The 25,793-nt window shown below is 50.5% G+C and overlaps 12 protein-coding genes across 12 annotated transcripts; 6 read left to right on the top strand and 6 right to left on the bottom strand.

Annotated features, from left to right (window-relative positions):
* Positions 1-146: 146 nt before the first annotated feature.
* On the bottom strand, positions 147-1,135 carry KD926_002354 (uncharacterized protein; the record flags this gene model as incomplete). Its single annotated transcript, XM_053097039.1, has 2 exons — positions 147-778; positions 940-1,135. 2 exons carry the CDS (start codon positions 1,133-1,135, stop codon positions 147-149), a joined length of 828 nt encoding a protein of 275 aa, XP_052958956.1.
* A 1,089-nt stretch (positions 1,136-2,224) lies between these two features.
* Positions 2,225-3,280, top strand: KD926_002353 (uncharacterized protein; the record flags this gene model as incomplete). Its single annotated transcript, XM_053097038.1, has 2 exons — positions 2,225-2,802; positions 2,866-3,280. 2 exons carry the CDS (start codon positions 2,225-2,227, stop codon positions 3,278-3,280), a joined length of 993 nt encoding a protein of 330 aa, XP_052958955.1.
* A 331-nt stretch (positions 3,281-3,611) lies between these two features.
* Positions 3,612-5,209, top strand: KD926_002352 (pantothenate transporter; the record flags this gene model as incomplete). Its single annotated transcript, XM_053097036.1, has 3 exons — positions 3,612-4,021; positions 4,077-4,291; positions 4,347-5,209. 3 exons carry the CDS (start codon positions 3,612-3,614, stop codon positions 5,207-5,209), a joined length of 1,488 nt encoding a protein of 495 aa, XP_052958954.1.
* Positions 5,210-5,469: 260 nt separating this feature from the next.
* On the bottom strand, positions 5,470-5,760 carry KD926_002351 (uncharacterized protein; the record flags this gene model as incomplete). The annotated part of the gene is made up of 2 exons (XM_053097035.1): positions 5,470-5,513; positions 5,574-5,760. The coding sequence occupies 2 exons, from the start codon at positions 5,758-5,760 to the stop codon at positions 5,470-5,472; spliced, it is 231 nt and encodes a 76-aa protein (XP_052958953.1).
* A 632-nt stretch (positions 5,761-6,392) lies between these two features.
* On the bottom strand, positions 6,393-8,837 carry KD926_002350 (glycoside hydrolase; the record flags this gene model as incomplete). The annotated part of the gene is made up of 5 exons (XM_053097034.1): positions 6,393-7,201; positions 7,263-7,380; positions 7,431-7,710; positions 7,760-8,744; positions 8,801-8,837. 5 exons carry the CDS (start codon positions 8,835-8,837, stop codon positions 6,393-6,395), a joined length of 2,229 nt encoding a protein of 742 aa, XP_052958952.1.
* Positions 8,838-9,634: 797 nt separating this feature from the next.
* On the top strand, positions 9,635-10,330 carry KD926_002349 (uncharacterized protein; the record flags this gene model as incomplete). The annotated part of the gene is made up of 1 exon (XM_053097033.1): positions 9,635-10,330. The coding sequence occupies one exon, from the start codon at positions 9,635-9,637 to the stop codon at positions 10,328-10,330; it is 696 nt and encodes a 231-aa protein (XP_052958951.1).
* A 2,697-nt stretch (positions 10,331-13,027) lies between these two features.
* KD926_002348 (putative NRPS-like enzyme) lies at positions 13,028-16,414 on the top strand (the record flags this gene model as incomplete). The annotated part of the gene is made up of 7 exons (XM_053097032.1): positions 13,028-13,232; positions 13,540-13,644; positions 13,695-13,837; positions 13,894-14,139; positions 14,211-15,742; positions 15,814-15,844; positions 15,917-16,414. 7 exons carry the CDS (start codon positions 13,028-13,030, stop codon positions 16,412-16,414), a joined length of 2,760 nt encoding a protein of 919 aa, XP_052958950.1.
* Positions 16,415-17,492: 1,078 nt separating this feature from the next.
* Positions 17,493-18,205, top strand: KD926_002347 (uncharacterized protein; the record flags this gene model as incomplete). Its single annotated transcript, XM_053097031.1, has 2 exons — positions 17,493-17,658; positions 17,742-18,205. The coding sequence occupies 2 exons, from the start codon at positions 17,493-17,495 to the stop codon at positions 18,203-18,205; spliced, it is 630 nt and encodes a 209-aa protein (XP_052958949.1).
* A 116-nt stretch (positions 18,206-18,321) lies between these two features.
* Positions 18,322-21,126, bottom strand: KD926_002346 (putative ATP-dependent RNA helicase DBP6; the record flags this gene model as incomplete). The annotated part of the gene is made up of 1 exon (XM_053097030.1): positions 18,322-21,126. One exon carries the CDS (start codon positions 21,124-21,126, stop codon positions 18,322-18,324), a length of 2,805 nt encoding a protein of 934 aa, XP_052958948.1.
* Positions 21,127-21,450: 324 nt separating this feature from the next.
* KD926_002345 (phosphatidylinositol N-acetylglucosaminyltransferase subunit A/GPI3) lies at positions 21,451-22,922 on the top strand (the record flags this gene model as incomplete). Its single annotated transcript, XM_053097029.1, has 2 exons — positions 21,451-21,857; positions 21,914-22,922. 2 exons carry the CDS (start codon positions 21,451-21,453, stop codon positions 22,920-22,922), a joined length of 1,416 nt encoding a protein of 471 aa, XP_052958947.1.
* A 135-nt stretch (positions 22,923-23,057) lies between these two features.
* KD926_002344 (uncharacterized protein) lies at positions 23,058-23,731 on the bottom strand (the record flags this gene model as incomplete). Its single annotated transcript, XM_053097028.1, has 2 exons — positions 23,058-23,576; positions 23,639-23,731. 2 exons carry the CDS (start codon positions 23,729-23,731, stop codon positions 23,058-23,060), a joined length of 612 nt encoding a protein of 203 aa, XP_052958946.1.
* Positions 23,732-24,604: 873 nt separating this feature from the next.
* On the bottom strand, positions 24,605-25,429 carry KD926_002343 (ADP-ribosylation factor family protein; the record flags this gene model as incomplete). Its single annotated transcript, XM_053097027.1, has 2 exons — positions 24,605-25,308; positions 25,408-25,429. The coding sequence occupies 2 exons, from the start codon at positions 25,427-25,429 to the stop codon at positions 24,605-24,607; spliced, it is 726 nt and encodes a 241-aa protein (XP_052958945.1).
* Positions 25,430-25,793: the final 364 nt, after the last annotated feature.

Here is a 25,793-nt window from a genome sequence, read left to right as displayed (position 1 = left end):
TTTAGATTTGAACGCGTGGCTTTTCCGCTCTGCCCGCTAATGCCTTGGACATTCTAGACTGACTATACCTAATCTGTCCTAGGTCGATTTTGTGAGTTATATACTGTTGTTTAAGGAGTTGGAGCTCTTGGCCCACAATATACATCTTAGAACACCCCCGTCATACTGCTACAGATATCCGCACTTTCGTAGTTCAACCCGAACTTCCTGTCCTCTGGAATAATGCGGAAATAGAAGTTTGCCGTGTGACCTGTCTCCACAAACCCTATGAAGTCCGAGATACCCTTGCCAAGAGTCATGCTCTGCCACTTCAGACTAATATGCCTAGCCATCTTCAGGGCCTCCTGCTCATTAAGTTGAGACGCCTTTCTCGTGGCGTAAGCGATTTTGAAGCCAGGCTTATTCCAGCGCCTAGTCACAGTAGAGTTGCCGTCCTGCTGACCATACTCCGGGGCAATTTGAAGGGCACTATCGCCATTACTGTAATTACTGACCCAAATATTAGTCGCATCGTTGCCCAGCTCACCATGATACAGGCCGCGGATAAGGAATCTCTCGGCTAGATCTAGCTCATCCGAGGATTGTTTCTCGACGCCGGGCAGGTCGTCGTCCGCCTCGATGATGGCAAATTGCAAACTGCTTGCTTTCAGAGCACTGGTGGCCATTTCCAAGTAGCTTCTTGCATTTATTCGGCGAACTGGCCCACCAGGACGAATTGCTACCTCGGCGCCATTTTTTCCGAAAATTATGAAGATAAGTGCCAGGGCGTATCGGATTCCTGAGCCCAATCATCGCACGAGGGATCGCCATGTGTTATGGCGCGGCAAATGTATCTAGCGGCTTTGGGCCCAAAGGTAACAAAGGCAATCCTGATGAAGTTAATCGTCGGGTACAAACGGTGTGTGTCAGCAGGGGGCTCTTTAACCTACCGGGCTTTACCTGATGTGATTCTAGAGATGAAATAATCCAGGCGGCTGCAGTTCGGTGTTCTTTGTTGGCAGGCTCGCAGAGCAAATCCTGATAGGTTGGGACTAGCTACCTCCAGCTCACGCGTGAACCGCTCCGCGGCCGCGGGATGAGCATTGATTGCGTCGGCACCGGTCAGAAGCAGCAAAAGGGACGAGAGGAACTTCATCTGCAGCTGGTACTCCAGGGAGATAGCAGGAGGAGCTGGTAAAACATGTTCTAGCGGAGGAAAGTAATGTATAAGGAACCTGAAGTATGTTCAGCTCGAGCCAGGAATTAGTACAAAAGGATAGAGGAACAGTTTGCTACCACGCCGGTGCCCAAATGAAGATGTTCAGCAGGCAATGACCAACAGCCGATAGAATGGAGGTGCCGTTCTGCAAAGACCAACCATCTTCCATCATCGACGATAAACCCGTGGGCAACTTTGGTTCATTATTAGACCAGGCATCTTTTCTGATGAATAATTTTTCACTCTCTGATGCTGGGGTTCCCATCTGATACGAATCCATAGGATTACGTGATCTAGCGGCTTGGCCCGCACACTCGAACCCCTGAGGAACTTACCCCTTTATCCATGATAGAGAAGAAGAGATCAATCGCAATGCAAGAGAATTAAAGAGCCCTATCATGCAAAAGGCATTCGCTCCTTAGTAGGCTACGTGCGTATAGCTGATACAGTGTCATTCTGCCCTACTTCCCCTGTGCATTTCACAACACCATCACCCAGGTCTATGCAAATGGTGCAAACAGCAATATTCAGGGCTTGTACTTATGACTTCCTTATGTCAATTGAGTTAAATGCCCGGATTGTGTTTGCATGAAGGTTTAAAGAGTTGTAGTACCTAGTTGGCAGGAAGTAAAAGAAAGCGGGCTTGGCACCCGTACCCGATCCGTACTAAACCGTATTCGGTCGCTCTCATCCGCCGATCCGCCTGCCTCGTTGCTGGTAATTTGCATCCTCTTAGCCTCCGCAGGTGCTCTGTCAGACCGTCACACAGGCCTCCTGCATCGTCTCGGGTCGTTGGCCTAGGATTAACGCCGTCATGCTCCGAAGACGCGCCCACAAGAAATCCAGACGCGGCTGCTCGGAATGCAAGAAAAGACACATCAAGGTACCCGCCTGATTCCGTCCTGTCTGGATTCTTCCACGTCCTGGATCCATAGATACTAGACATAGAAACATGGACTAAGTCGGTCATAGTGCGACGAATCAGTACCACAATGTGGATTCTGCCATAACCGGAATCTCGACTGCATGTACGGGGATTCTGTAGCACCCGCTCAAAGTCCCAGTCCCAAGCCTCAGTCGCACGATGCGTCATCCAACCGTCTTCTAGAGGCAAAGCTCCTCCATCACTATTACACTAGTACAAGCAACAGTGTCTGCAGCCCTGAAGATTACCACCAGTGGCACAACGTATTCCCCGAGGCAGCCACCGCCCATGCCTATGTCTTGGACAGCGTCCTGGCATTCACGGCCTTGCATCTTGCATATCTAGAGCCGAACAGCCGGCACACATGGCTGGAAATCGGCTCGCATTACAATAACAAGGCCTGCTCGGAGTTCCGGAAGGTTGTGGGCCAAGTCTCGACCTCCACCCTTTGGCCAGCCTTGGTATGCTCGATCTATATTGCCTTGTTTGCGATCGCGCGCATTGCGCTTGTGGGCGATAAAATACAATCAAGCCATCTGGCCGATGTTCTTCAGACGAGGACGCTGCTGCAAGGCTGTCTCTTCTTTCATCATGCCATGGAGAGCCTGAATATTCGTTCGGGTATAATGACGGAATCACAACTCAGTCGGGACAGCCCTCGGCGGGATGATCATCCTCTGTGAGTGTTGATATCTTGGAAGTCTACTCGCTCTCTCCCTTTGCCCACTAATAAAAGCTCCAGTCCCGTGGTCCCAGGGCCAACCATCTGTCGAATGGGTGCCTTGATATTGGAAAAGTTCCGAACAGAAAGTCAACCCCGATTTGAGGTCTGCAGGACAGCATGCCAAACTTTGATCGATGGCGTGGATAGCAAATATACAATCGAGACTCAGGGTCGAAATGTATTCCTATGGCCGTTGTCTCTAGACGATTCATTCATAGAGTTGCTTCAAGCGAAGGAATTCCCGGCTCGTCTAGTGTTTTCGCTGTATGCTCTGGGTCTGCACTTCTTTAAGGGATTCTGGTATATTGGCGACGCGGGATACCGACTGGGTAGGGAGCTACTGCCGTTGTCCGAGCCGGTGTCTGAGTACTGGGTTGACGTGACGGCGTCAATAAGGGCGGAATTTGAGATTGATCGGGCTGTTCAGTTCTAGATAGCTCGAGGTGTTTCAAACTGTAACTTTGCCATATTTCCCGTCATGTATATCCTACTATCGTCTCTTTTCTTTTCTTGATGCTGTTATCAAATGGTGGAACCAAGCTGCTCCATGGCGCCATCACCGAGCCGTGTAGTAGGACAGGCAGCTCAAGCTATCATGAGGGGAAGTTCATCATCCGCCCTACGGAATCCTACATGCTTAGCCGGTCGCATCTCATCCCGGTTCGCTTTTGTGTCATCGACCGACCAAGTATTTATGAGACCTACGACACCCTGGTCGGATATCCTATCTTGACTATCACAACAAATCTCCAACGCCGTCAAATATGGGCTGGTTTAATCGCGAAGGAATCGCTATCATCCTCTGGGGCCATGATGCCAAAGATCGAGCCCTTCTGTCGAAGCTGGACTTTACCTTGCTCCCTTACTTCTCGCTGATCTGGTTTCTGTTCGGCATCACGAGAGCCAGCTACTCATCTGCTTATATCAGTGGAATGAAAGAGGCGCTGCATTTTGAGGGAAAGGATTATAACTATATGAGCACCGCATACATGGTCGTTTATGCGGTGTGCCAGATCCCAGGGACGAGTCTGTTGACGGTCCTGCGCCCGAAATATGTCTTCGTCACGGCGAACGTCATCTGGAGTGTGTTGACGCTGGTCACGTATAAGTTGACGGCGGCGTGGCAAGTCATACTGTTGAATGCGATCGAAGGCGGGTTTTCGGCTATTGCCTAGTAAGTAGCATGACTTGGTGAACTCATGATAGCCTGTGTCTAATCTTTGTTGCAGTGTCGGGGGCCATTTTGTTCTCGGGTCATGGTACCGCAAGTCCGAGCTGGGGAAACGGGCAGCGGTGTTCTGTTGCTTCGGGCATGTTGGAAGTATGGCCGGTGGTTGGATTCAGGCTGGTCTGCTGCAGGCTTTGGCTGGCAAGGGAGGTTTGCCGGCCTGGCGATGGATCTTTATCATCGTGTCGGTGATGACTGTCCCTGTCGCATTATTCGGTGAGTGTATCTGGTTTTAACAGAAACAATGATAGAAGGACCTAACATAGTGCAGGATGGTTCTTTATCCCAGACCTCCCTGCTCATCGAGCAGCTTGGTATCTCAGCCACGACGAAAAGGAACACGCAGCAGAGCGTCTGGGCAAAGTACCCGAGCAATCATGGGACTGGACCGTTCTTCGACGAGTTTTCCTCAGCTGGCAATTCTATCTCCTTCCCCTGATCTTCATGCGTCAGTTTTCCCCATTAAACCAACCGCACAGCCTACTAACCTCCACGATAGTATACTCCGTCTGCGTGCAATCCCTCAGCAACAACGTGATGGCCCTCTGGATGGCGACTCGCGGCTATACTGTGATCCAACAAAACAATTACCCGACAGGATTATACGCGACAGCTATAGTCGGAACGGTGCTGTATGCCGCGATATCCGACCATCTCCGCTCACGATGGGAATGCTCCATCGCCATCGGGATGACCTTCATTGTCGGCAGCGCCATTCTCGTAGCTGACCCAGCCAAAGACGCCGGTCACTTCTTTGCGTTCTACCTGCTCGGTACGACCTACGCGCCCCAGGCGTTGTGGTACTCGTGGATGGCGGATGTAACGAGCCATGATCTCCAGCTACGTGCCATCTCAACCGGGTTCATGAACTCGTTTGACTTTGCGTTTGTGACGTGGTGGCCGCTGGTGTTTTATCCGGCTACGGATGCGCCGCATTTCGAGAAGGGGTATATTGCGAGTTTGGTGACGGGGGCGATGACGTTGCCATTTATTGGGCTGATTGTGTATTTGGACAGGAAGGGAGTGGGAAGGGGTGGGAGTGAAAGTGACGCGGAGAGTCAGTCGGATGGAAGTGTAAGGGATGATGAGAGGGTAGAAGTGGTTAGGGATGAGAGGAGGGTGAAAGGTGTTTAATCAAATGGATATAGATAAATGAGGTGCCCTGTCCTGTATGGTCGCGCCTTCCACAATAACGTCGAGATGACGATCAAAAGAACCTTCTTGAATATGACTCGAACCTTCCCAATGATTCTTTCCCATCATACGCTCTATCGTCTAGGTGAAGACAGACTTTTCTGACTCAGAGCACATAACACACACCACCACCACCACCACGAACCACACCAAATACTATCACTCCCATCAAAATATCAACTTCTTTTGACATCCAACCCTCAATAAACGATGGGTCCGCTCTTGCCAACATCTTTGTAGAATCCTGCGCCCATTGTCAGCTATTTCTCGCAACACGCTTCCTCGACAACCGTTGTATACCTACCAATCTCTTCTACGACAACCTCCATATCCACTTCAACCGCATCAGCGCCAACGAGTATCGACCTCTTAATGGCAAGGACATCCTCTTGACAGCAAACGTGTAAGGAGAAGCAAAATAAGATTGCCGGATTCGCACTCTTGCGGATTCCCGTGGCCGGAGAACCTGGGACGAAATGGGAGGGCATCATGGCTTCAGGCCCCGGGGGCGGATTTTTTATGAGGAGTATTTTACCACGAGCGAGATCGAGAAAGGGTTAGAGAGGGAGTTTGTGGAGGAGGGAAAATTCTATGGTAAGTTTTCTTTCTTGTGTGGTGTTGGTGCATGATCTAGCTGGCTGGTTGGCTGGCAGGTTTTGAGTGGTTGGTTGGGTCTATCTGGATGCTGACTTCTAGTTCTTGTAGCGATAGTAATGCTTGTCGTGCATCGTGATTACGAGGGCCAGGGCGTAGAGCAGGGCTTGGTGAACTGGTTGGTTAAGCAGGCGGTGGTCATCCCTGTGTTGGCAGTCGCAACTCCGCAGCAGAAAGAACTGTATGAGAGAAATGGCTTTCAGGTGAAGAGAACGGCAGGGTTGGTACCGGGTCATGAGAGGGTTTATTTGGTGAAAAATACTGCAGTTTGAGCAGTTCAAGTCTGTGGTCTGGAGGTTTATGCTGCAAGGATTTCATGATTAAGTGTTGGAGGATAGGCGTCTTCTAGTTTATTGCTATTGTATTTTAGCTTGCTACAGCTGTTTATCAATGATTTGACGTAGCCCTAATCTTGCCCCAGTTTGGTATACCCCCAAAAAGATACAATGCACCACAGCATCAACCAGCATCAGTACTCGATCTTAAACACCCATGCATAGTGATCTGCCTCCGCAATCTCCTCGCTAACCTGCAAGACCAAGCTGCCACCATCCATCTTCCTACTAGGAACCACTCTTCCATGCATTCCTCCACCGACTACCGTGACACGATCCCCCTCAACCCAAGGTACCGGATAGCTCAACGCCAACTTTCCCTCCGGTCTTGTCAACGAAACGATATAAAACGCATCCAACGTCGTCGTAAACCTCACCTCCCCTTCCTCAGGACTCACAAACCAGTAAGTCGTATTAAACACCGCCTCTCCATGGTCCTGAATCCACTCCCCTGCCTCCCTCAAATTCCTCGCCTCAACATCCAAAATCCTCCCATCCGCCATCGGCCCGATGTCCAGCAAAAAGTTCCCATTCTTACTCACAATATCCACCAAGCTCGTCACGATCGCGCTGGCATTCATATACCGCGCCAGCGGCGTCGCGCGGTTATACCCGTAGCTATAGGGGTCCATGCCCAGGGAACTCTCCCACTTGCGGACCTGCACGGCCTCGTAGCGCGCGTATTCAGGTGTGTCGAAGTCCCCTGGGAGTCCGCAGCGCGCGTTCATGACGACTTGTTTGTTGTCTTGCGCCGCAGCGTTGAACCACTGTGCTGCGAACTCGGTGGTGCGGTTTGGGCCGCCGATGTCGCACCACATGATTTCGGTGCCCAGGTTCGCAAGGATTTGCATCTCTGGGAGGATCTTGTTGGCAATATAGTCGTTTAGAGGGACGTAGCCGGTGTAGGGGAGGGAGGTATTCGTGAAGGGGTTTGTGGCGTTGCCTTGCGCTCTTGTTAGTAAGGAACTGGGTTTGGGGATTAGGCGATGTTCCGGTTGTCTTACCTCCTGGCCAGGATCCGAAGCCGTATTTCTGATAATCGGGGTGGAACCATTCTGGTAAAGAGTAGTATACTGCGCGATGGAGGTGAGGTTGGTGTGTTGATGCGGCGTCGAAAAGCTCCTGGGGTATCATCAGCGTTCTGTCCGTTCGTAGTCTATGTTAAAGCCTACTTTGATCAGGTCTCGATGCGGCGGCATAAGCACCGAAGTGCGTTCCGTGACATTGGCTGGTAGATCGAAAAGGGTGTATCCATCGTGGTGCTTGCTCACTTGCACAAAGTAATTTGCCCCTGCATCTGCAAATAGATCTACCCATTCCTTTGGGTCCCATGCCTCGGCGGTGAAATTCTGAATGAAGTCGTCGTACACGAGATTAGGCCCGTACGTGTCTAAGTGGTGCTCGTAGGTCGCAACAGACGTGTTTGGACCCTCGTTGAGATTCCACCAGTACCTTCATCGACATTAGAACATGGTATGGCGTATCATGGACGAGTACCCACCATTCAGCATAGTTCTCATTCTCTCCCGAGTTCCCCCACCCAGGCACGGAGTATGGTCCCCAATGAATGAAGATCCCATATTTGGCATTATTGTACCAGCTTGGTGACTCGTGTGCGTAGATAGATTCGTACGTTGCTTCGTAGGCCGGAATGCCATATGTTGCGTTGAACGTATACTTCCTAGCATGCACTCCGTGTCCCGAGATCGCAACACTAGCTGATCCTTGGCTTCCTGATTCAACACCTTGTTTATTCTTCACGCCGATCTCCACGATTGCTTGATCTCCAGGCACGAGGCGTTTAATCCGTGCTGGTGAGATAGTCTCAACGCCGGGCGAGTCAATCTGCAAACTCACTGAATGGTTTCTCAGCAGGAAGTGACGTCCCACATTGTTAAGCAACACCTCAACGACCTGAACCTGATCGGTTCCTTCTATCCACTTCCTAGTCGATCGCGCATACTGTACCTCTAACCTGGGATCATCGCTATCCCCCTCCTCCGGCGAAGACAACAAAGACAGAGCGAAAATATGCAATCGCGTCCCAATATCCTCACCACCGGGCTCAGTCGCCGACCCACCGGTTACATTAGGCAGTGTCAGCGCGACCAACTCCTTCGACGAATCCAACCAATTGACCATCTGGAAAATATTCGACCGGTTGTAGTCAATCGATTCATTTCCCAGATAATACGGAAAGATCAGATCTCCGCCAGCGGGATACGGCCAGCTCCACCAGGCGGGTACGAGCACCGGGACAGAGGCGGTGCTGCCGTCCGCGTAGGTTGCGTTGATGATTCCGGAGGCCATGCCAGACTCGGAGGCTGCAAGCATGTGCACGCTGAGGTATTTGGACTTGCGGACGGGGACCTTCTGTCCTTGCGCGAGGACATTGTCGGGGTCAGATGCGTTGTAGGTCGGGAAGTTGTATTTTATACCTCCGTAGGTGAAGCTTGAAGGTGGGAGGTGCTGGGCTGGGTATGCATCTGTGATCATCGGGTTAGAGATATTGAATTTATGGTCGACTTGATAGTGGACATACTTCCGTAGCCATCGAAATTCGACTCGTTCGGCTTCATTCCGAACGCACGATTATTTCGCAGAGGTTGTAAGTTGAGAGGGGCGGAGGTGTTGTGATTATTGAGAGATTGAAATACATTCTGAGGCTTGAATATCACTGCATGACAGAATAATGGACAGAATATGATCACGATAGATACAACGAAGCTACTTGACAAGGCCATGGTGGGATGGATCTGAGGCGGACATCCCCGCCTCCGTCATGGGTCGTAGCCGTAATATATTAGGCATGCTGTACGGCTGCGCGGCAATGACCCTCGGGCTCTATCCGATATGGTCTCCTGGGATTTGTGGATAAATTCAAGTCGACCTATACAAAGTTAGAGAGGACGGACGGAGCGGTGCTGGCTCTGTCGATCATGACACAATGTGAGGAGATCAAGCCGGGGTTGTTTTGCGGGGATTTTATCAATGCAAGTGGGCCTCACTAGGTGAGAGATGGTGTATGATATGGTCCCATGTCTATCACGATAGATTTAGGGGACCGTTGCTACCACCCCCCTTTGCATGCTACCACCACCCCCTGCCTGAATTTCGAGGCCAACACTGACCGCTTTTCTCACCGCTTTCATCCTCGAACTTTTATTTATTGCTACCTACTACCCTGCATGTATATCACACATTAGGTACCTCCGATTACTATGTAAATTCCTAGTAAAAATAAGTCACTCCTGTTCCACTGTAGTACCCAATAAGGAATTCAAAAAAATTGTTGTTTACGCCTTCAAACCTCCCATTTTTCTACTCATAACTCGCGGTTTTTACCCATTTCTCTCACATTTCACTTTCCTTTACGATGGCTTTCTCGCAGCCTGATTCGCCGTCCGATTTTGAGCCTGATGCTATTCCCGAGTCCCCGCCGACGATACCAAGCCATCAAAATACGATATTAAGCCTCTATGACGCGCCGTCAAGCCTTCCTGACGCTATTCCCGAGTCCTCGCCGCCGATATCAAGCCTCTATACCTTCCCGCTACCCCCTCTCGATCAACAGTACGATACGCCAGAGCAAGGAATTACTGCAATCAATGCTTTCGCCCGTCCTCATAGTTACGCAGTCTCGATTCTTCGGTCGAAACGTACAAAAAAAGGAGTCATGAAGACAGTCCGGTTATGCTGTGATCGAGGACGGGCGTATCGAGATCGGACTGCCGGTAATAAGCGCCAGCGGCAGTCAAATACGCTCGCGATTGAGTGCCAATTCTCGATCTCCCTACGGCTACAAAAGAGCAATACCTGGCGTCTTACAGTAGAGAACTCTACCTATAACTATGAAACCTCGCCGGTATCAACCCATGTAGCCCATCGCATCGCGGAAGTATCCAATAAAGCGGAAGACATTCGGAAGCAGCTTGATCAGGGTCTTTTAACTCGCCATATCCTTACTGCGTTTCGAAAGGAGGATCGAGACTCATCTATTACCGCCCAAGACATCTATAACCTACGGAGAAAGTTTTATACAGAGTTCCTTGCCGGCCGTACGCCTCTTTAAGCTCTATTGATAGAGCTTCCGCGCGATGGCGAATGGATCTTCAAGCATGAAATAGATGATAAGAACTATGTAACAGCCTTGTTCTGTATACATAGATCGAGTATCGCGATGCTTAGAACAAATTCATGGATTATTTCAATGGATTGTACGTATAAAATTAACCGATACGGCTTTCCATTGCTTAATATCGTCGGCTTTGCCGCTACTGGATCTAGCTTTTATGTCGGCTTCGCCTTCATGAAAGATGAGAAGGAAGATAGCTATCAAGTTATTCTAAGCTGTCTTGCTGAAGCATTCGAATCCCTTAGCCTTGAGCCACCCCAGACGATCCTCACGGATAAGGAAGAAGTACTGATAAATGCTATTAAACTTGTCTTTTCTTCTACAAAGCATATAATTTGTCTATAGTATATTAACATGAATATTATGAAGAAAGGCCGTCCGATACTCGCAGAGCAGCTAGCAAAAGTTCGGTAAGAAATATTAGCTAATGCTTCTTCCGCTTCTTCCGCTTCCTTAGCTTCCTTACAGCGTCAGACGAAAGCAGAGATAGACCGAGAGCTCCGCGAATTGGTTAATAAAGCATGGGAGAAGATGCTACAGCGATAGATTCGCATCGTCTATACTATTACGACTGAGGAAAGGGAGGAAAGATAGAGGCAATTCAAAGAAAACTACAAGGAGCCAATTTTCGAGCCTTTACTCGAATATCTACAGAAAGAGTGGCTGGATAGCTGTCCTATGTACTTTTTCCATGAATACACGTCAAAATACCTTCATCTCAATGAAATCGCGACCTCTCGGACCGAAGGAGCTCACTGGCTGCTTAAACAGGACCTTCAAGTCTCTACTAATAATCTACTGGTTGTTCTCCGCACCTTTGAGAATGCTGTAAATCTTCAATTCAAAAAGCTTACCGACGCGATCGAGAGTGATAAGATAAAAATGCTTACTAATACTCGCTGGAAGCAACTCTTTAAGCTTGTTTTTGGACGGGTTTCGGCTAAGGCTATTGAATATACGAAGAATGTCTACAACCGTTTCTTACCGGAAGCTGAAGATAAGCAACCGATTCCTCTATTATGTATCTGCAATTCGAAGAATACGGCAGGGTTTCCATGCATTCATCTTATTATGCAGTACGAAGAAGAGGAAAAGAGCTTTGAGCTTGAGTTATTTTATCAACATTAGCATTTGTACAGTGTATTTGTACCTCCTATTAACCCGCTACTCCTACTCCAGGATCCTCTCCAAGTGCGCCGGCGAGGGCGCCCCCGAGGCGCTAGGAACTTCATCGGCGGCAGCGAAAACATTCAAGCAAGTACCCAAGATACCTCTACCCAGCGAGACCCTTCCGGCTTCGAGCTCATGCTATCTCAGGAAGGTGGTCGTGGCCGTGGGCGCGGCCGAGGACGTAGAGGGACACAACAGGCATCGCAGGGGGTAAGAATAGCTTTATCTACGGCCCAGAAAGCTTAACAAGCTTCTCAGGAAGGTGGACGGGGCCGTGGGCGCGGCCGAGGACGTGGAAGGACACTACAGGCATCGCAGGGGGCGGAAATAGCTTCATGTACGGTCCAGCGCGAGGATTCCTGGCCCGACCGCCTCAGGAAACGTCGGGGAGCTCCATAAATGGCTGATCTAATGCAAATTACTCGAGTTTTTTTTTTTACAATTCTCATGCGATTCTTCAAGAAATTTAACCCAGAATAGCTTGATTCTTTCATTTCTGCAGAGTTTTTGAAAACAGCATCTATTTCCTATTTGGGACTAGTGCCATGCAGTTGACATGGTAGGTAGTAGAGTACGAAAGTGACTTCATTTAATTAGAAGGTTGCATAGTAAATGTAAGTACCTCAAGTTTGTGTTAGAAGCATGGTCGATGGTGGCAGAAATATGTCCGGCAGAAAAATATTGGCCTCACAATTCAGGCAGGGGGGGGGTGGTAGCATGCAAAGGGGGGTGGTAGCAACGGTCCCCTAGATTTATACCTACCTGACTTTCCACCCAACTCAGGCATTTGCTCTTTCTATAGCATCATAACAGTTGTTTGGCCTGCTGGAAGAGGACATGTATCCGCTGTTCGTAGTACGGTCTGGTTAAGTTGCAAATTATCATACAACTCCCCGGCTTTCTCTCTGTGATGCTTTATCCGATATTCACAGGGGTAGGCTTTACTTTGCCGAATATAGAGACGAAACATGTGCGACGTGATGAAATGTCCCACTCTCTAAGACAGCTCAATAGAGGTCCATCCAGTGTGTACTCACCACGTCACATGTGCTCTTTATTTAGATCGTTCGATTCCAACACGCCGATTCCTGATCTGATTGCTCATATAACCACAATGTTGGTTTCCAGTAAGCACTGATATGGCTGTACTACATAAGTTCAGCCTGTATGTTATTAGCTTGGCATAACTTTCTTTGTCTGAGAGACCGGCGTCGATGCACGGATGCAAATATCCGTAACCAAGGATAACCCATTAGCTAACGTTGGCAACTCTCAGAATGGGGCTTTGGGCATCCATCCGGGATTCGGCATAGTCAGTCCTGTTTGCTGGGGGATTCCTGCGCCAAATAGGCGCAGATGATAGCATTCCTCGAGGATAAATACAGGTGCTGGCCCGTTGAAAGTGTCCTGCCCTCAAGGACGCACTCCATATATCTGCGATACTAACTTACCGCACTACCCAGCATGAGCAACTCCAAGGACTTCCAAGAGCCAAGGCTCCTGCCTGCCCTCCTTGACCACCGTGCAGCATGTCAACCAGACCAAGCATGGGCCAAGTTCCCTGTTTCGCCAACCTCCTACGACCAAGGATTCCAGGGAGCAACCTACTCCCAGATGCGCAATGCCGTGGATTCTATGGCGTGGTTCCTGGACGCAAACATCGGAAAAAGTCCAACGTTCGATACCCTCGCTTAAATGGGTCCGGAGGATCTTCGGTGCCATATCGTCCTTCTGGCAGTTGTCAAGACCGGATACAAGGTTGGACATCTGATGAAAGATATAACTGCATGTCAGCTGTGGCTAACAACCGGCCCACCAGGCATTTTTCCCTTCTCCCCGCAATAGTATTGCTGCCTAGAAGCATCTCCTCTCGCACTTGGAAACACGCGTCTTGGTCACCACCGACCCAGAGCCACCGTTTGTTCCGAGCATCTTGCGCGAATATCCGATCAAGGTCATACATATCCCGTCTCTAGATAATCTTCTCACGAATGTGGATGTTCCTGCGTACCCATATGAAAAAACGTTTGAAGAGGCCCGGAACGAGCCTGCCTTTGCCTTGCACACTTCTGGGTCCACCGGTATGTAAACAATACATACGTGTTGTTCTCATTTATTAACGCGGTGTAAGGCATTCCGAAGCCGTTGATATATACCAACGAGTTTGTCTGCCGAATCTACGCAGCTACTACTCTGTCACCGCTCGATGAAATGACGCGCATCGATCAACACTTCCTCCAAGGAGAGTGGTTCCCCTTTTTGCCGGCTTTCCACGTAAGTTCATTCTTCCGTCATGCTTCAATCAGAAAATCTAATAACAGAGTCCTAAGATCGCCGGTATTGGCTTCGGACTAGTCTTAGCAATGTATAGCAAGAGTGTCCCGGTATTGCCGCTTCCTGGCCGTCCCCCATCGACTGATGCCTTCCTGGAAGCTGTCAAGTACGGCACGTTCAACTGGGCCTCCTCGTTCCTGTTATCCTCGATGATCTCAGCAAAGACCCCACTGCCCTCGATCTCGTCGCTAGCAAGCTCTAGAACCTCTTCTACACCGGCGGTGCCCTCCCATCAACCGCCGGTAGGATCGTTTCATCCAAGATCCCCATTTACTCGTGGCTTGGTTCTAGTGAATTCACTGCTCTCCCTCAGCTGCGGATCGCCGATCCCTCCTTCACGGAGACCTGGCAGTATCTCTACATCCACCCAACCGCGCAGCCGGAGTTCCGGCAGCGCATGGACGACCTGCACGAACTTGTTCTCGTGCGATCAACCCAAAACCCCGAGGCACAGCCTGTCTTCGCGATGTTTCCAGGTCTCGACGAGTACGAGACGAGGGACCTGTTCAGCCCTCACCCTACACTTCCAAACCTCTGGAGACACCGCGGCCGCCGTGATGATATCATTGTCTTTCTGAATGACGAGAAGACAAACCCGGTGACGTTTGAACAGCAGGTCTCACGACATCCAGATGTCCGATCTGCGCTTGTTGCCGGCAATCAGCGCCTCGAGGCTTGTTTGTTGATTGAGCCGGCGACTATGGAGGCCTTGAGCGACGCGGCAAAGGCTGATCTCATTGAGGCGGTCTGGTCGGCTGTTGAAGAGGCCAATGCCCAGTGTCCAGCACACGCACGGGTATCAAAGTCCAAGATCCTGGTTCTGGATGCAGCAAAACCCATGCTACGGGCTGGGAAAGGCACCGTGCAGCGCGCGGGGACTATTCAGCTCTACCAGGACGAGATTGACGCTCTCTACGAGGAAAGGCAGATACAGGAGCCCCCTAAAAAGAAACTAAACAGCCTTCAGCACGCAATTCATGTTTTGCGGATACTAGTTGAGGAAGTGACATCCTGGAGCGAGTTCAAGAATCATGCCGACTTCTTCGTCTTAGGTATAGAATCATTGCAGGCATTGCGTCTTACGGCTGCCATTCGGTCTACCCTAGGTGTAATTATCTCACCAAGCGCCATATACACGAGCGCCTCGATCAATGGGTTAGCGAACATGGTTTACTCCGACTCTCCTGCAGACACCGGGGATGATCGCATGATTTCCATGTCACGCCTGCTCCACAGGTATGAGCAACAGATTAACCAACTCGCTTCTAGCCCAAAAGCTGCAGAAATAGCAGAACAAACTCTCCCCGTCCCACAGGTTGTCATCCTGACAGGCTCGACAGGTACCGTTGAGTCATTCCTCCTCGACTACCTCGTCGCCAACCCAATAGTTTCGCACATCTGCTATCTTAACCGAGCCCGTCCTAATGAGGAAGACCCCAGGTCCTCCCAAGCCGTGGGCAACAAGCGAAAAAACCTCACTCACGCTCTTTCCGAGAAGAAAGTCACCTTCCTTACAGCAGATCTAGTCAAAGACAGCCTTGGTCTCGACGCCGGCGACTACAACTCCATGGTCAGCTCCGCAACGCAAATCATCCACGCCGCCCGGCCATTGAACTTCATCCAACCGCTACATTATTTCAAGTCGAGTCTTGCCGGACTGCTGAACCTGATAGCTCTCACACGAAAAGGCCGATGTCATCCGTCTCTCCTCTTCTTATCATACATCTCTGCTGTCAGCTCACACAATACCCTGCCTGACGCAACCGCATGGATTCCCGAGGATATCATCACCGACCCGTTGTGTACAGCAGCCATCGGCTACGGCGAGAGCAAGTACCTCGCCGAGTAGATCCTGGACTACGCGTTTCGGAAACTGTCCACATCCTACTCTATTGCACGCATCGGTCAAGTCTCAGGGACTACAACGGATCCACGCGGTTGGAGCAAGTCTGAATGGCTGCCGAGCTTGATCATTAGCTCGCTCTACCTGGGTGCCTTGCCTTGCCTTCCTCCTTCGAGGGCGGCAAAGGGCAGTATGACGAGATCGGCTGGATCCCTGTGGATATCCTTGCGCCTATTTTGTTTGAACTTTCAACTGTCATTGCCACTGGAAACTTCCGCAAGGACGTAATTGAAGGCAGCCCTGGCGGAGCTCCAGTTTTCCACTGCGTGAATCCGCGTCGTGTCCAGTGGAAGGACTTGATACCCGTCGTTGTATATGAGTTGCAAAAGCCCGATCAGAATGGTCAGTCTGGCCAAATCATTGTAGTTTCTCTGCAAGGGTGGGTTGCGAAACTGCATGCTTCAACTGCGTCTGAGAGAGTGGGAATTGACATTGACCGCAATCACGCGGTTAAACTGGTAGGGTTCTACGAGCAACAGCTTACGGATGCTGGTCGAACTGGGGTCGCGCGGTTTTCGACTGATCGGACTGCAGAGGCTAGCAAGGGATTGAGGGAATTACAGACAATTCATCCAGAATGGTTGCGTGGCTGGATTAGGGAGTGGCTGGACTAGGTTGATATGGATTGATCGTTCATAATTCACGTAACTTCCCACTGAGCACACACCTGCCCTGAAAATCTAAACACTGTTGCATTCTGTCTGCCATTCTTACATGCAAACGTGCGTCAGGCTGTAGTGCATTTAGCATTTGGGTTGAAGTTATGTAGACGGATCATAGAGGAAACAATCTCAAGGTTTGGGGTTGTCCTGTACAAAGTAAAGAAGGCCAATGATATAAAACCAATGAACCAGAAAGAATTAAAAGCAGAGTGTGGTCAGCGTCCACATATATTACAATCCAAATCCAATCCTGTAGAGGATGAAGATCACGTAAAATCAATGATAAAAGGGCCTATCCTGACCCCTAGTTTATCCCTGGCATAGAAAACTTCTACAAATTCTCCTCTTTAGTCAAAGATTCAAGCATTTACTACAACTACACCCAGCGCATAATGACTTCATCCTCAAGAAACGAATCCCTATCACAGTTAGAATTCCAGAAAAATGTAGAAAAACGTTTCCAGCAGCTAAACAAAGTCTCGGAGTCTTCGGTCTGCCATTTATCCTATTCCCATTCCATGCCCTATCCAGTGCTTTATTTCCAACTCCCACCAAGCCCTACATTACCTGAATTCCATACTAACACACCCCTCACCCAGGTCTGGGAGGTTATGTGTTGTTGGGGTGAATGATAAGATGAATACTGATGAGAGGGGCTCGAAGATGTAATGAATTGCTTGAGTTCCTTGGGTTTTGGTACGGTCAGGCTGCTAGGGATATATATCTCGAGTTTGACAATCTTCTTGGAAGATCCTTATTAGAAGAAATCACAGAGAAAACCTCAGATGGAATAAAACATAAAGCTTACTGTCAAGAAACAAAAAGAAAGAAAAAAAGCTCCACCATCAAGACTCGCTATTCCTTCCCCCTCTTATAGACGATGTAGAGGAAGACCCACGAGTGGGGAATAGATAACCTCCGAGAATCTTCACAACGTCATAGCTTCCTCCACTCTTCTTGAAACTCCCATCGCGGAACCCTGAACGCCATAACAACAACTCCCAAATACAACCAACTCGTCACTCACAAAATGTCTTTCTGGCAAGAGCTCGCGTCCTGGAAAACACCCACAACCGGGCAAATAGCAGATCCCCCGAAAGTGGGCGCCCAGGCACCAAACCATCCGGCCCTGGCACTTCCGACAGAAGATAAAAAGCCAGCCATAGTGATATTTCTCCGACATTGTGGATGTCCATGTATGTCTCCTCCCCTTCTTATATCCTTTCCCTCCTTTTCTTGAAAAATTTTCCCTGTAAAATGATGACTAACACCCATATAGTCGCCGAAAAAGCCTACCGCGACTTAAACGACCACCCGGCCGTCCAAAACGGCTCGGTCGTCGGCATCGCGGTCAGCCATTCCTCCAAGGAAGCCACAGAAGCGTGGCAGGAGGCGTTAGTCACGGACCAGACCCAGCCTCTGCGTCGTAGCGAGCAGAACCCGATCCGGCTTGTTGTGGACGAGGAGCGCGAGGTCTATGCGGCCTGGGGCTTAGGTGTCTCGTCTACATGGCATATTCTGAGTCCGTCGACGATCGCGTCGGTGGTGTCGTTGGGTCGTAGCGAGGGGATATGGAATCGACCGACGGAGAGCGGGAGTCGGTGGCAGACCGCTGGGGATTTTGCGGTAGATGGGGAGGGTGTGGTGAGTTGGGCGCATGTTTATCAAGGGGCAGGTGATGTGGGGAATACCGATGAGGCTGTTAAGGCGGCTTTGAAGGAAGATGGGGAGACTGAGGGTTAATGGTGATGGGGTTAGGGTTGGAAGGATTTAGGATTAAGCGGTATGGGTTGGATGGAATCTTTGGAATAATGTAAAATATGTCTATTCACATTTTTTTTTGAGGGTATTCAGAATAATTATGCCTCTGTTTTCGCCGATTTCACTACTGCACCGGCTTTCACCTCGCTTTCCAGGGCCTCCAAAGCTCTTCCGTATCTCGACTTCGCATCCTCCATGCCATCCAGTTTCACGTTGACTCGGTCCACCTTAACAAGTCGTGTGATTTTCCCGTCGGAGCCCTTGGCAATCTCCTTCTCGAACCATCTACCCTCTCGGTGTGCCACAAGCGTCCAAGCGCTTCCTTCCTTGCCAGCTCGTGCCGTTCGCCCAACACGGTGCACGTAGGTCGTGACACTGGATGGTACATCGTAGTTGACCACATGAGACAGAGAAGGCAGATCAAGACCACGCGAGGCACGATCCGTGGCGATGATGATGGAGATCTTGCCTTGGCGGTACGCGGTAAGCGTTTTGCGGGAGGCTGATGATTTGTTCGACTTGATGATGGTGCCGATTGTCGTGGCCAGCGAAGGATCAAGTAGAGCAAGTAGGCGGGAAAGTCGGGACGCCGATTCCGATGATTTCGTGAAGATCAATACCGTGGTGCGTGCTGGGCCACGTTTCTTCTTTTCGGTCACTTCGTCTTCCGACTCAGACGAGCTGTCAGATGAGTCCGAGTCTGAATCCGATCCCGACGACGAAGTGTTATCTTCAGAATCCGAATCCGAATCGTCGGAGTTGGATTCGTCGGAGCTCGTATCATCAGAATCAGAATCATCAGAGCTGGACCCATCAGAACTTGTGTCATCGGAGTCCGAGTCGCCCGAGCTGGAGGTGCCCGAGTCAGATGTGTCGTCAGAAAGAGCGCGCTTCGCGTTCTTGCTGGCATCAACCTTGACGTGCGACCGCAGAAGGCTAAGAAGATGGAGAGGCTTCTTTGCCCCATCCCCAACAGGAATCGAGAATTCCTTGAGTGTCGGGGGAAGGGTGAATTGCTCATCTGAGCGGTCCTGCTCGTCCCCATTTTCGCCTGTCGGGCCCTGCTCCGAGCCGACAATAACAAGTTGAGGATTCGACAGCCGGAGGGTATTCAATTTGGATATGTCTCGTGTCATAGTTGCACTTAGGACGATTTTCTTGGGCTCCTTGCTCTGTATAGGAAGGCCAAGCTCGGATAGGAAGGTTCCGCTGAAGCCAAACGCGTCGGCTGCTTTCCGTGCATCCAACGAATTCATCACCACGTCAACCCATTCCTGGAAACTTTCGTTAAGCAGTCGATCGGCCTCATCAATAACCAGCCACTCAAGATGTTTCAGGGTAAATCCTTTGGTATAGCGCAGATGGTCAACAAGACGACCAGGTGTGCAGATTAGGATATCGATGTTGGGTTCGGTCTTGTGAACATAACCCGGTAGAGATTCACTCTCATCATCGGCTTCAGTGATGAAGTCTTGCAAGCTGAAATTCGTCCAATCCTCGTCGACGAGTTTGAAGCTCTGTCTCTGCTTGAAAGTCTCCGGGCCGTATGCTTGGTCAATGCGCATCAATGACCGCTGCTCATCCTTAATGGCCACATTTCCAACCGCCGAAGCAACCCGCAAGCCCGACCCAGCGGCGCAGAGCTCACATGCCTCTCTGGCTTGCTTAACCAGCTCTCGTGTGGGGACTACAATGACTCCTCTCAGCCGCGGGGCTGGCATTGGCTTCAAATCGGTGACCAGGGGCAAAACGTAGGACAAGGTCTTTCCCGAACCAGTGGCAGCGGAAATACAAAGATCACCGGAGTATTTCTTCGGCCCGGGCAGAAGCAGAGGAATGACTGTGGACTGAACAGCAAATGCGTCTTTGTAGCCGTTGTCTTCCAGGATTCGCAGAAGGTTGGACTCGATTCCTAGGTCGGAGAATTTCGTTCGGTCATCCGCGGACGCTCGTAGGGGGTTGGCCAGCCATGGAGGAAGTGATGAATACGTTGGCTTCTCCGTCTCCTCGGGAACCACCTCTGGCTGTGGTAGAGGCTCTAGTCCCTGCGCTATGACTGGCTCTGCAGTCATAGCCCCAGCGTCCTCGGTTTTGTATTTGTCATCTTCTGTTGTCTTTTGCGCCTTCTTTACCTTTGCCGACCGTTCAAACTTGGATAGAATTCCCGAGAATTTGTTTTTCGCGGGCTTGGAGGGAGATTCCACGTTCTCCGCCTCTTTCTGTGTTTCCACCTCGTCGTCGTCCGCATCTTTCATCTCCACTAAATCCGCATCCTCCGTAGATGGGCCGTCATTGCCTCCTGCGCTCTTTCGTTTGACTTTCTTTGATTTCTTCGCTGATTTAACGTTGTCGTCGTCCTTACTTGAAGAAGTTGTTTTGCCGCTCCGCGACGAGACAACACTCTCCTTCGAGGTCGACTCTTCCTGATCACTACTGTTCGGAGAGACCTCGGGTTTTCTTTTCTTTTTCGATTTGTCTTTAACGGTGGTAGGAGTGGACGATGGACTTTCGGCTTTCTTCGACTTCTTGCTCGGAGTGGGCGTCGAGACGGCGGCGGCGCCATCTTGTTCTCTCTTTCTTTTGTGCGATTTCTTTTCGCTCAAAGGTGTCGAAGAGCCCTTCTTGGAAGAATCATGGCTATCCAGCTTGTCGCGGGCCATTGTCAGGGGTTCAGGCGCACCGCAAGCGCAGGGTGAAGACGGTGAGTGGAATTGGTGTCTCCGGGACGTTGCGAAGAGCTTCTCCGAATATTTTCTCTCTAGCGGGGAATATTCACCCGGCAGAACGGCTACACCGCCATCACCGCCGCCCAAGGTCTGGACCCTTTCGGGGAATGCTTCATGGAGCTTCTCCTCTTCGCTTCGACTTGGACTGTTGATCGACCTTTCTGATTGCGGCATCATTCTGCTCTCGGGACGTTCAGTCTGGCCATGGACACGGAAATATCAAAATCTTTCTCATCATTCTTTGGCGCGTCTCTTCCCGAGGGTAACAGCCAAGATGCCTTACAACATTGCGTGAGTTGCATTCACTAGGCACCGCGGGAGAACTGGTCTAACAATCAATCGGCGCAGTATGGTCAGTGACTTTTTCTTTCCTCAACCAGGTGAGTAGTCATGCTCTTATTTAACCAATAACCCTGTCGCTAACCATCACAGGTGGGGTTGAAAGTCACATCTACCAATTGTCGACCGTAAGGACACAAACGCCTCCTCAACCTCAGACCAATGCTTATCGTGTTCCAGAAACTCATCGATCGCGGTCATAAAGTCATAATAATCACACATGCATACAAGGGGCGCACCGGGGTTCGGTATCTCACGAATGGTCTCAAGGTCTACCATGTCCCCTTCCTAGTCATCTACCGCGAGACGACGATGCCGACGGTGTTCTCCTTTTTCCCTATATTTCGCAACATCGTCATCCGAGAGCAGATTCAAATCGTCCACGGCCATGCAAGCTTAAGTTGTTTCTGCCATGAAGCAATTCTTCATGCGCGCACTATGGGACTGCGAACAGTGTTCACCGACCACTCTTTATTTGGATTTGCCGATGCGGGATCTATCCTGACGAATAAATTACTCAAGTTCGCTCTGAGCGACGTGGATCATGTTATCTGCGTCAGTCATACGTGGTATGCCTCACTATCATTTCGTATATTATCTTCTCTAGCTGCTAACCTGTGGCCAGCAAAGAGAACACCGTGCTCCGGGCGTCGTTGGACCCTTTAATGGTCTCTGTAATTCCCAATGCCGTTGTCGCGGAGAACTTCCGACCACTATCATCTACGCCTCATACAAATAATCGTCCATCCGGGCCATTGCAGGAACTACAACCTATCCCGGCGCCAATGGGTCCCAATGACATCATCTACATCGTTGTCATCTCACGACTTTTCTACAACAAGGGTACAGATCTCTTAATTGCCGCGATACCTCGAATTCTAGCGTCACAACCCAACGTGCGATTTATCATTGCCGGCTCAGGACCTAAAGCCATTGATTTGGAGCAGATGCTGGAGCGCAATGTCCTACAAGACAAAGTGGAAATGCTCGGCCCTGTCCGACATGAGGAAGTACGGGATGTTATGGTCCGAGGACATATTTATCTCCATCCTAGCCTGACGGAAGCTTTTGGAACCGTCATTGTTGAAGCGGCCAGTTGTGGACTCTACGTCGTCTGCACCCGTGTTGGTGGCATCCCTGAAGTGCTCCCTCAGCATATGACAACCTACGCGAAACCCGAAGAAGACGATATTGTCATGGCTACAGGCAAGGCTATCGCCGCATTGCGCTCTAACAAAGTGCGCACTGATAGATTTCACGATCAAGTGAAGATGATGTACTCCTGGACGGATGTCGCCCAGCGCACAGAACGTGTTTACAAAGGTATCTCCGGCGGGATCACTCCCGAGGAATTCTACGGATACTATCCCGGGCAAGGTTGGGAAGCTAGCGGTGATCGCGTGCGAAGTTTTGCACTGATTGACCGCCTGAAGCGCTATTACGGTTGCGGAGTCTGGGCTGGCAAATTGTTTTGTCTTTGCGTGGTGATTGACTTTCTACTCTACGTCTTTTTGGAGATGTGGTTTCCTCGGTCGAATATCGACATTGCACGCAGCTGGCCCAAGAAGTTACAGAAGAACGAACAAAAAACGACCAACCGAAATGACCGAGATCAGATAGAATCCATGTCTTGAACTAGATGATATGGTTGATTATCAACTCTTTCTACGGAAGACCTTGGTTTCTTTAAGTAAGTTTATGTGAAAATGTTTTGATATCATGCATGCTGATCGAAATTACTCGTATAGTACATCATTATCCGTAACACATTATGACTGGAATCGTTGTCTCTGAGTCTGGGGCTCGTAGTTCCAATCTTTGTCCAGAGTCCTGGCGCTCTCAGGCTCTCTATCCTCAGCAGCGAGGGCACCCTTGTCGCCACGCTGGTTGGGCTTGGCCTGATCTCGGTCAAGGCCACGCTGGCTAGGGATGGTACGCTCAAAGTTGCCCTCCAGGGAGGCACCAACGCCTTCGAGACCACTGCCGGGGTTCTTGCGACCGTGCTGGCCATCGTGGCGAATCTCGGTGCTGGTCTGTCCAGATAGGGGTTGTCCCAGACCCGTGTGAACGTCCTGGGAAGTGGCTCCCATCAAGGTGTCACTAGCCTTGGTCTTCACCGACTCCTTGCCATGGCCACGCTCCATATTGGGGTTCAAGGCCTGGCTACCGGGCTCGTTGACGGGGTTGGGGGTGTAGGAGTTGCTGGCAGGTGCGGTTCCAGGAGGGAACACCTTGGGCTCGTTCTCGGGAGCGAAGTCCTGGGGGGCGACTTTACGGCCGGGCTGGTGCTGTAGGGATTGTTAGCATGGATGATCGATCAAACGGAAGCGGTTACGCATCAAGAACATACACCCTTGTCGGTCAGAGGGGCCGAGTTACCGGCAGAGGGATGGAAACCCTGCTTGTTGTTGTTTTCGGGGTTGGCCTTGTGAATGCTGGTCATTGTGAAGGTGTTGAAGATTGATATGATATGAAGATAGATCGAAAGAGGATAGCGGATAGAGGGACTTTTAGCAAAGTTAATTAATCGTTGAAAATAATAGTTGGATGTAATGAACACAGTCTACCATCCTACAACCATTCTTTATAACCCGTCTCTGCTCAACTTATCCCTCGTTGACTAGCTTTCCAACAACCATCCCCATGACGTCAAGGTGAGGTGACTGTCGAACCTGACTTCATCGAATGCCATCCCCACGGTATCTTTCCATGGTAAGCAGATCGCTCGCACACCGAGAGCGTCATGAAGTGTCAATTATCCTTGTCTTTCCATGCTCGCAACATCGAATGCATAGGCGGGTGACGTCGCTGTTGACGATCCGATGGCAAAGCCGTTTCCGGTGGCGCGAAGGATAACCTCGGTCTCGTCAAATCTTCCAAGATATCTTTCAGGTGATCTAATTAGACTTGAGAGGGGCAGATCTGGTCCGGTCGATTGATTCTAGAACGGAATAGAATAATTTCTAATTTGATCCACAAAGTTGCGCTAACTGTGTTGAGGCTTTCGATCGGGTTAGTTATATCTATATCGCACGTGAACAGCCATGTTACTTCATCTTGGATCAAAATTATCTATAGAATTAGAACATATGAACAGGTTGAAACGCAGAGTATCAAAGAAAGAAGCATAGGTATCATCGCATTCATTAAGCAAAATCAAAAAGCAAAATAGATCCTCTCCCTTAGCGCCCAAAATGAGACATTTCCATCGAGATCCAAACCGATCGGCCGGCAAGCATTGCGACCGGCCATCGTACGGAGTGGTAGGGTTTGTTTGAGGCCCACAGCCAGAAAACAAGGGAACAGACGCATCACATCACCTCATCAGTGGAGGTCTGGCGTCTTTATTCCAGCGCACACGAGTCTGCACCCACTCGACAGCCTCCTGGACACCCGACCCGAGCAGAGCACTGACCGGCAAGACACGACTATCACGCAGCGCCGTCCCCGTATCCCCCTCGAAGACCTTGCGCACAAACCCCTCCTTGATGCGCACCACCTCCACCGAATCCTCCCGGTCCTGCTTGTTCGCCAGCACCAGGATCGGCACCCCCGCGACGTCGCCGTTTTGTAAGACCGACTCCAACACCTGGCGACACTCGTCCAGCCGACCGAAATCACTCCCGGGGGCATCAATGCCCACCATCTCCTCCGTGAAGGCGTCGGCGGGGTCGCTTCCCGACGAGCTGCGTCGGCGATTATTCGCAACCGAAGAAGGCAGACGGGTCACGTCGGGGTCTTGACCGACGTCGGTGCTGTCGACGACGAACACGATCGCGTGGCAGCTGGCGTAGTAGCTTTGCCAGAGGTTCCGCATCGTGAGTTGTCCGCCCACGTCCCAGATTTTCAGGTACATTTCAGGCAGGGAGATGGTCGTCACGTTCTGGCCGACCGTGGGCACGGTCTTGCCTGGGTTCGGGGCAGGGGCGCCATCGGGACGGGGTTGGAAGAGGGCTTTGATCTGGGAGAGGAGCGTCGTCTTGCCAGCGTTGTCGAGCCCGAGGAGAAGAACGGAGTATTCTAGTCAGGGGAGGGTTGTTAGTTCAGGTTGTTTGTTGGCTACTGCGCTGGCACCACTACCAAAGCGCATCCCCGGAGTAAGTAAGTTCAATAACGTACCTTCTTTGCTGGTGGCCTGCATATATAAAGACTTGGCCAGATGGTACATACTTGCGGCGGCGGAGGACCCTGCGGAGAAACCTCAGGAACCAACTCCGACAGACGTAGCGTAGTTAGCCAGCTAGGCCTCTAGGAAGATCAAAACGGGCGACACGAGCAAGTAAACAAGGCGATCATGGCAGCGCCGATAATTCCGGTCCTCTTGATTCTAATAATCGCTTTTCTTTAGATTTCCGCGGAGTTGCTTTGGCTTCTAGACAGGTCTTCTTCCGGTCGGACAAGGCCTGGTCCAACGCGTCAGCCAGTTCTCCTTTGGGAAAGTAGGGTCTGGGGCTGGAGGTCTCGTCAGCCCTAGGCCCTAATTTCCGGAAGGGGGCAGATCCCCG

The sequence above is a fragment of the Aspergillus affinis genome (assembly GCF_023601865.1).
Source record: "Aspergillus affinis strain CMG 70 chromosome Unknown NODE_14_length_433147_cov_86_863592, whole genome shotgun sequence".
In the NCBI taxonomy this organism is placed as follows: Eukaryota; Fungi; Ascomycota; class Eurotiomycetes; order Eurotiales; family Aspergillaceae; genus Aspergillus; species Aspergillus affinis.
Note: the sequence above shows the minus strand (reverse complement) of the source record. Positions and strands in the feature narration are given on the sequence as shown.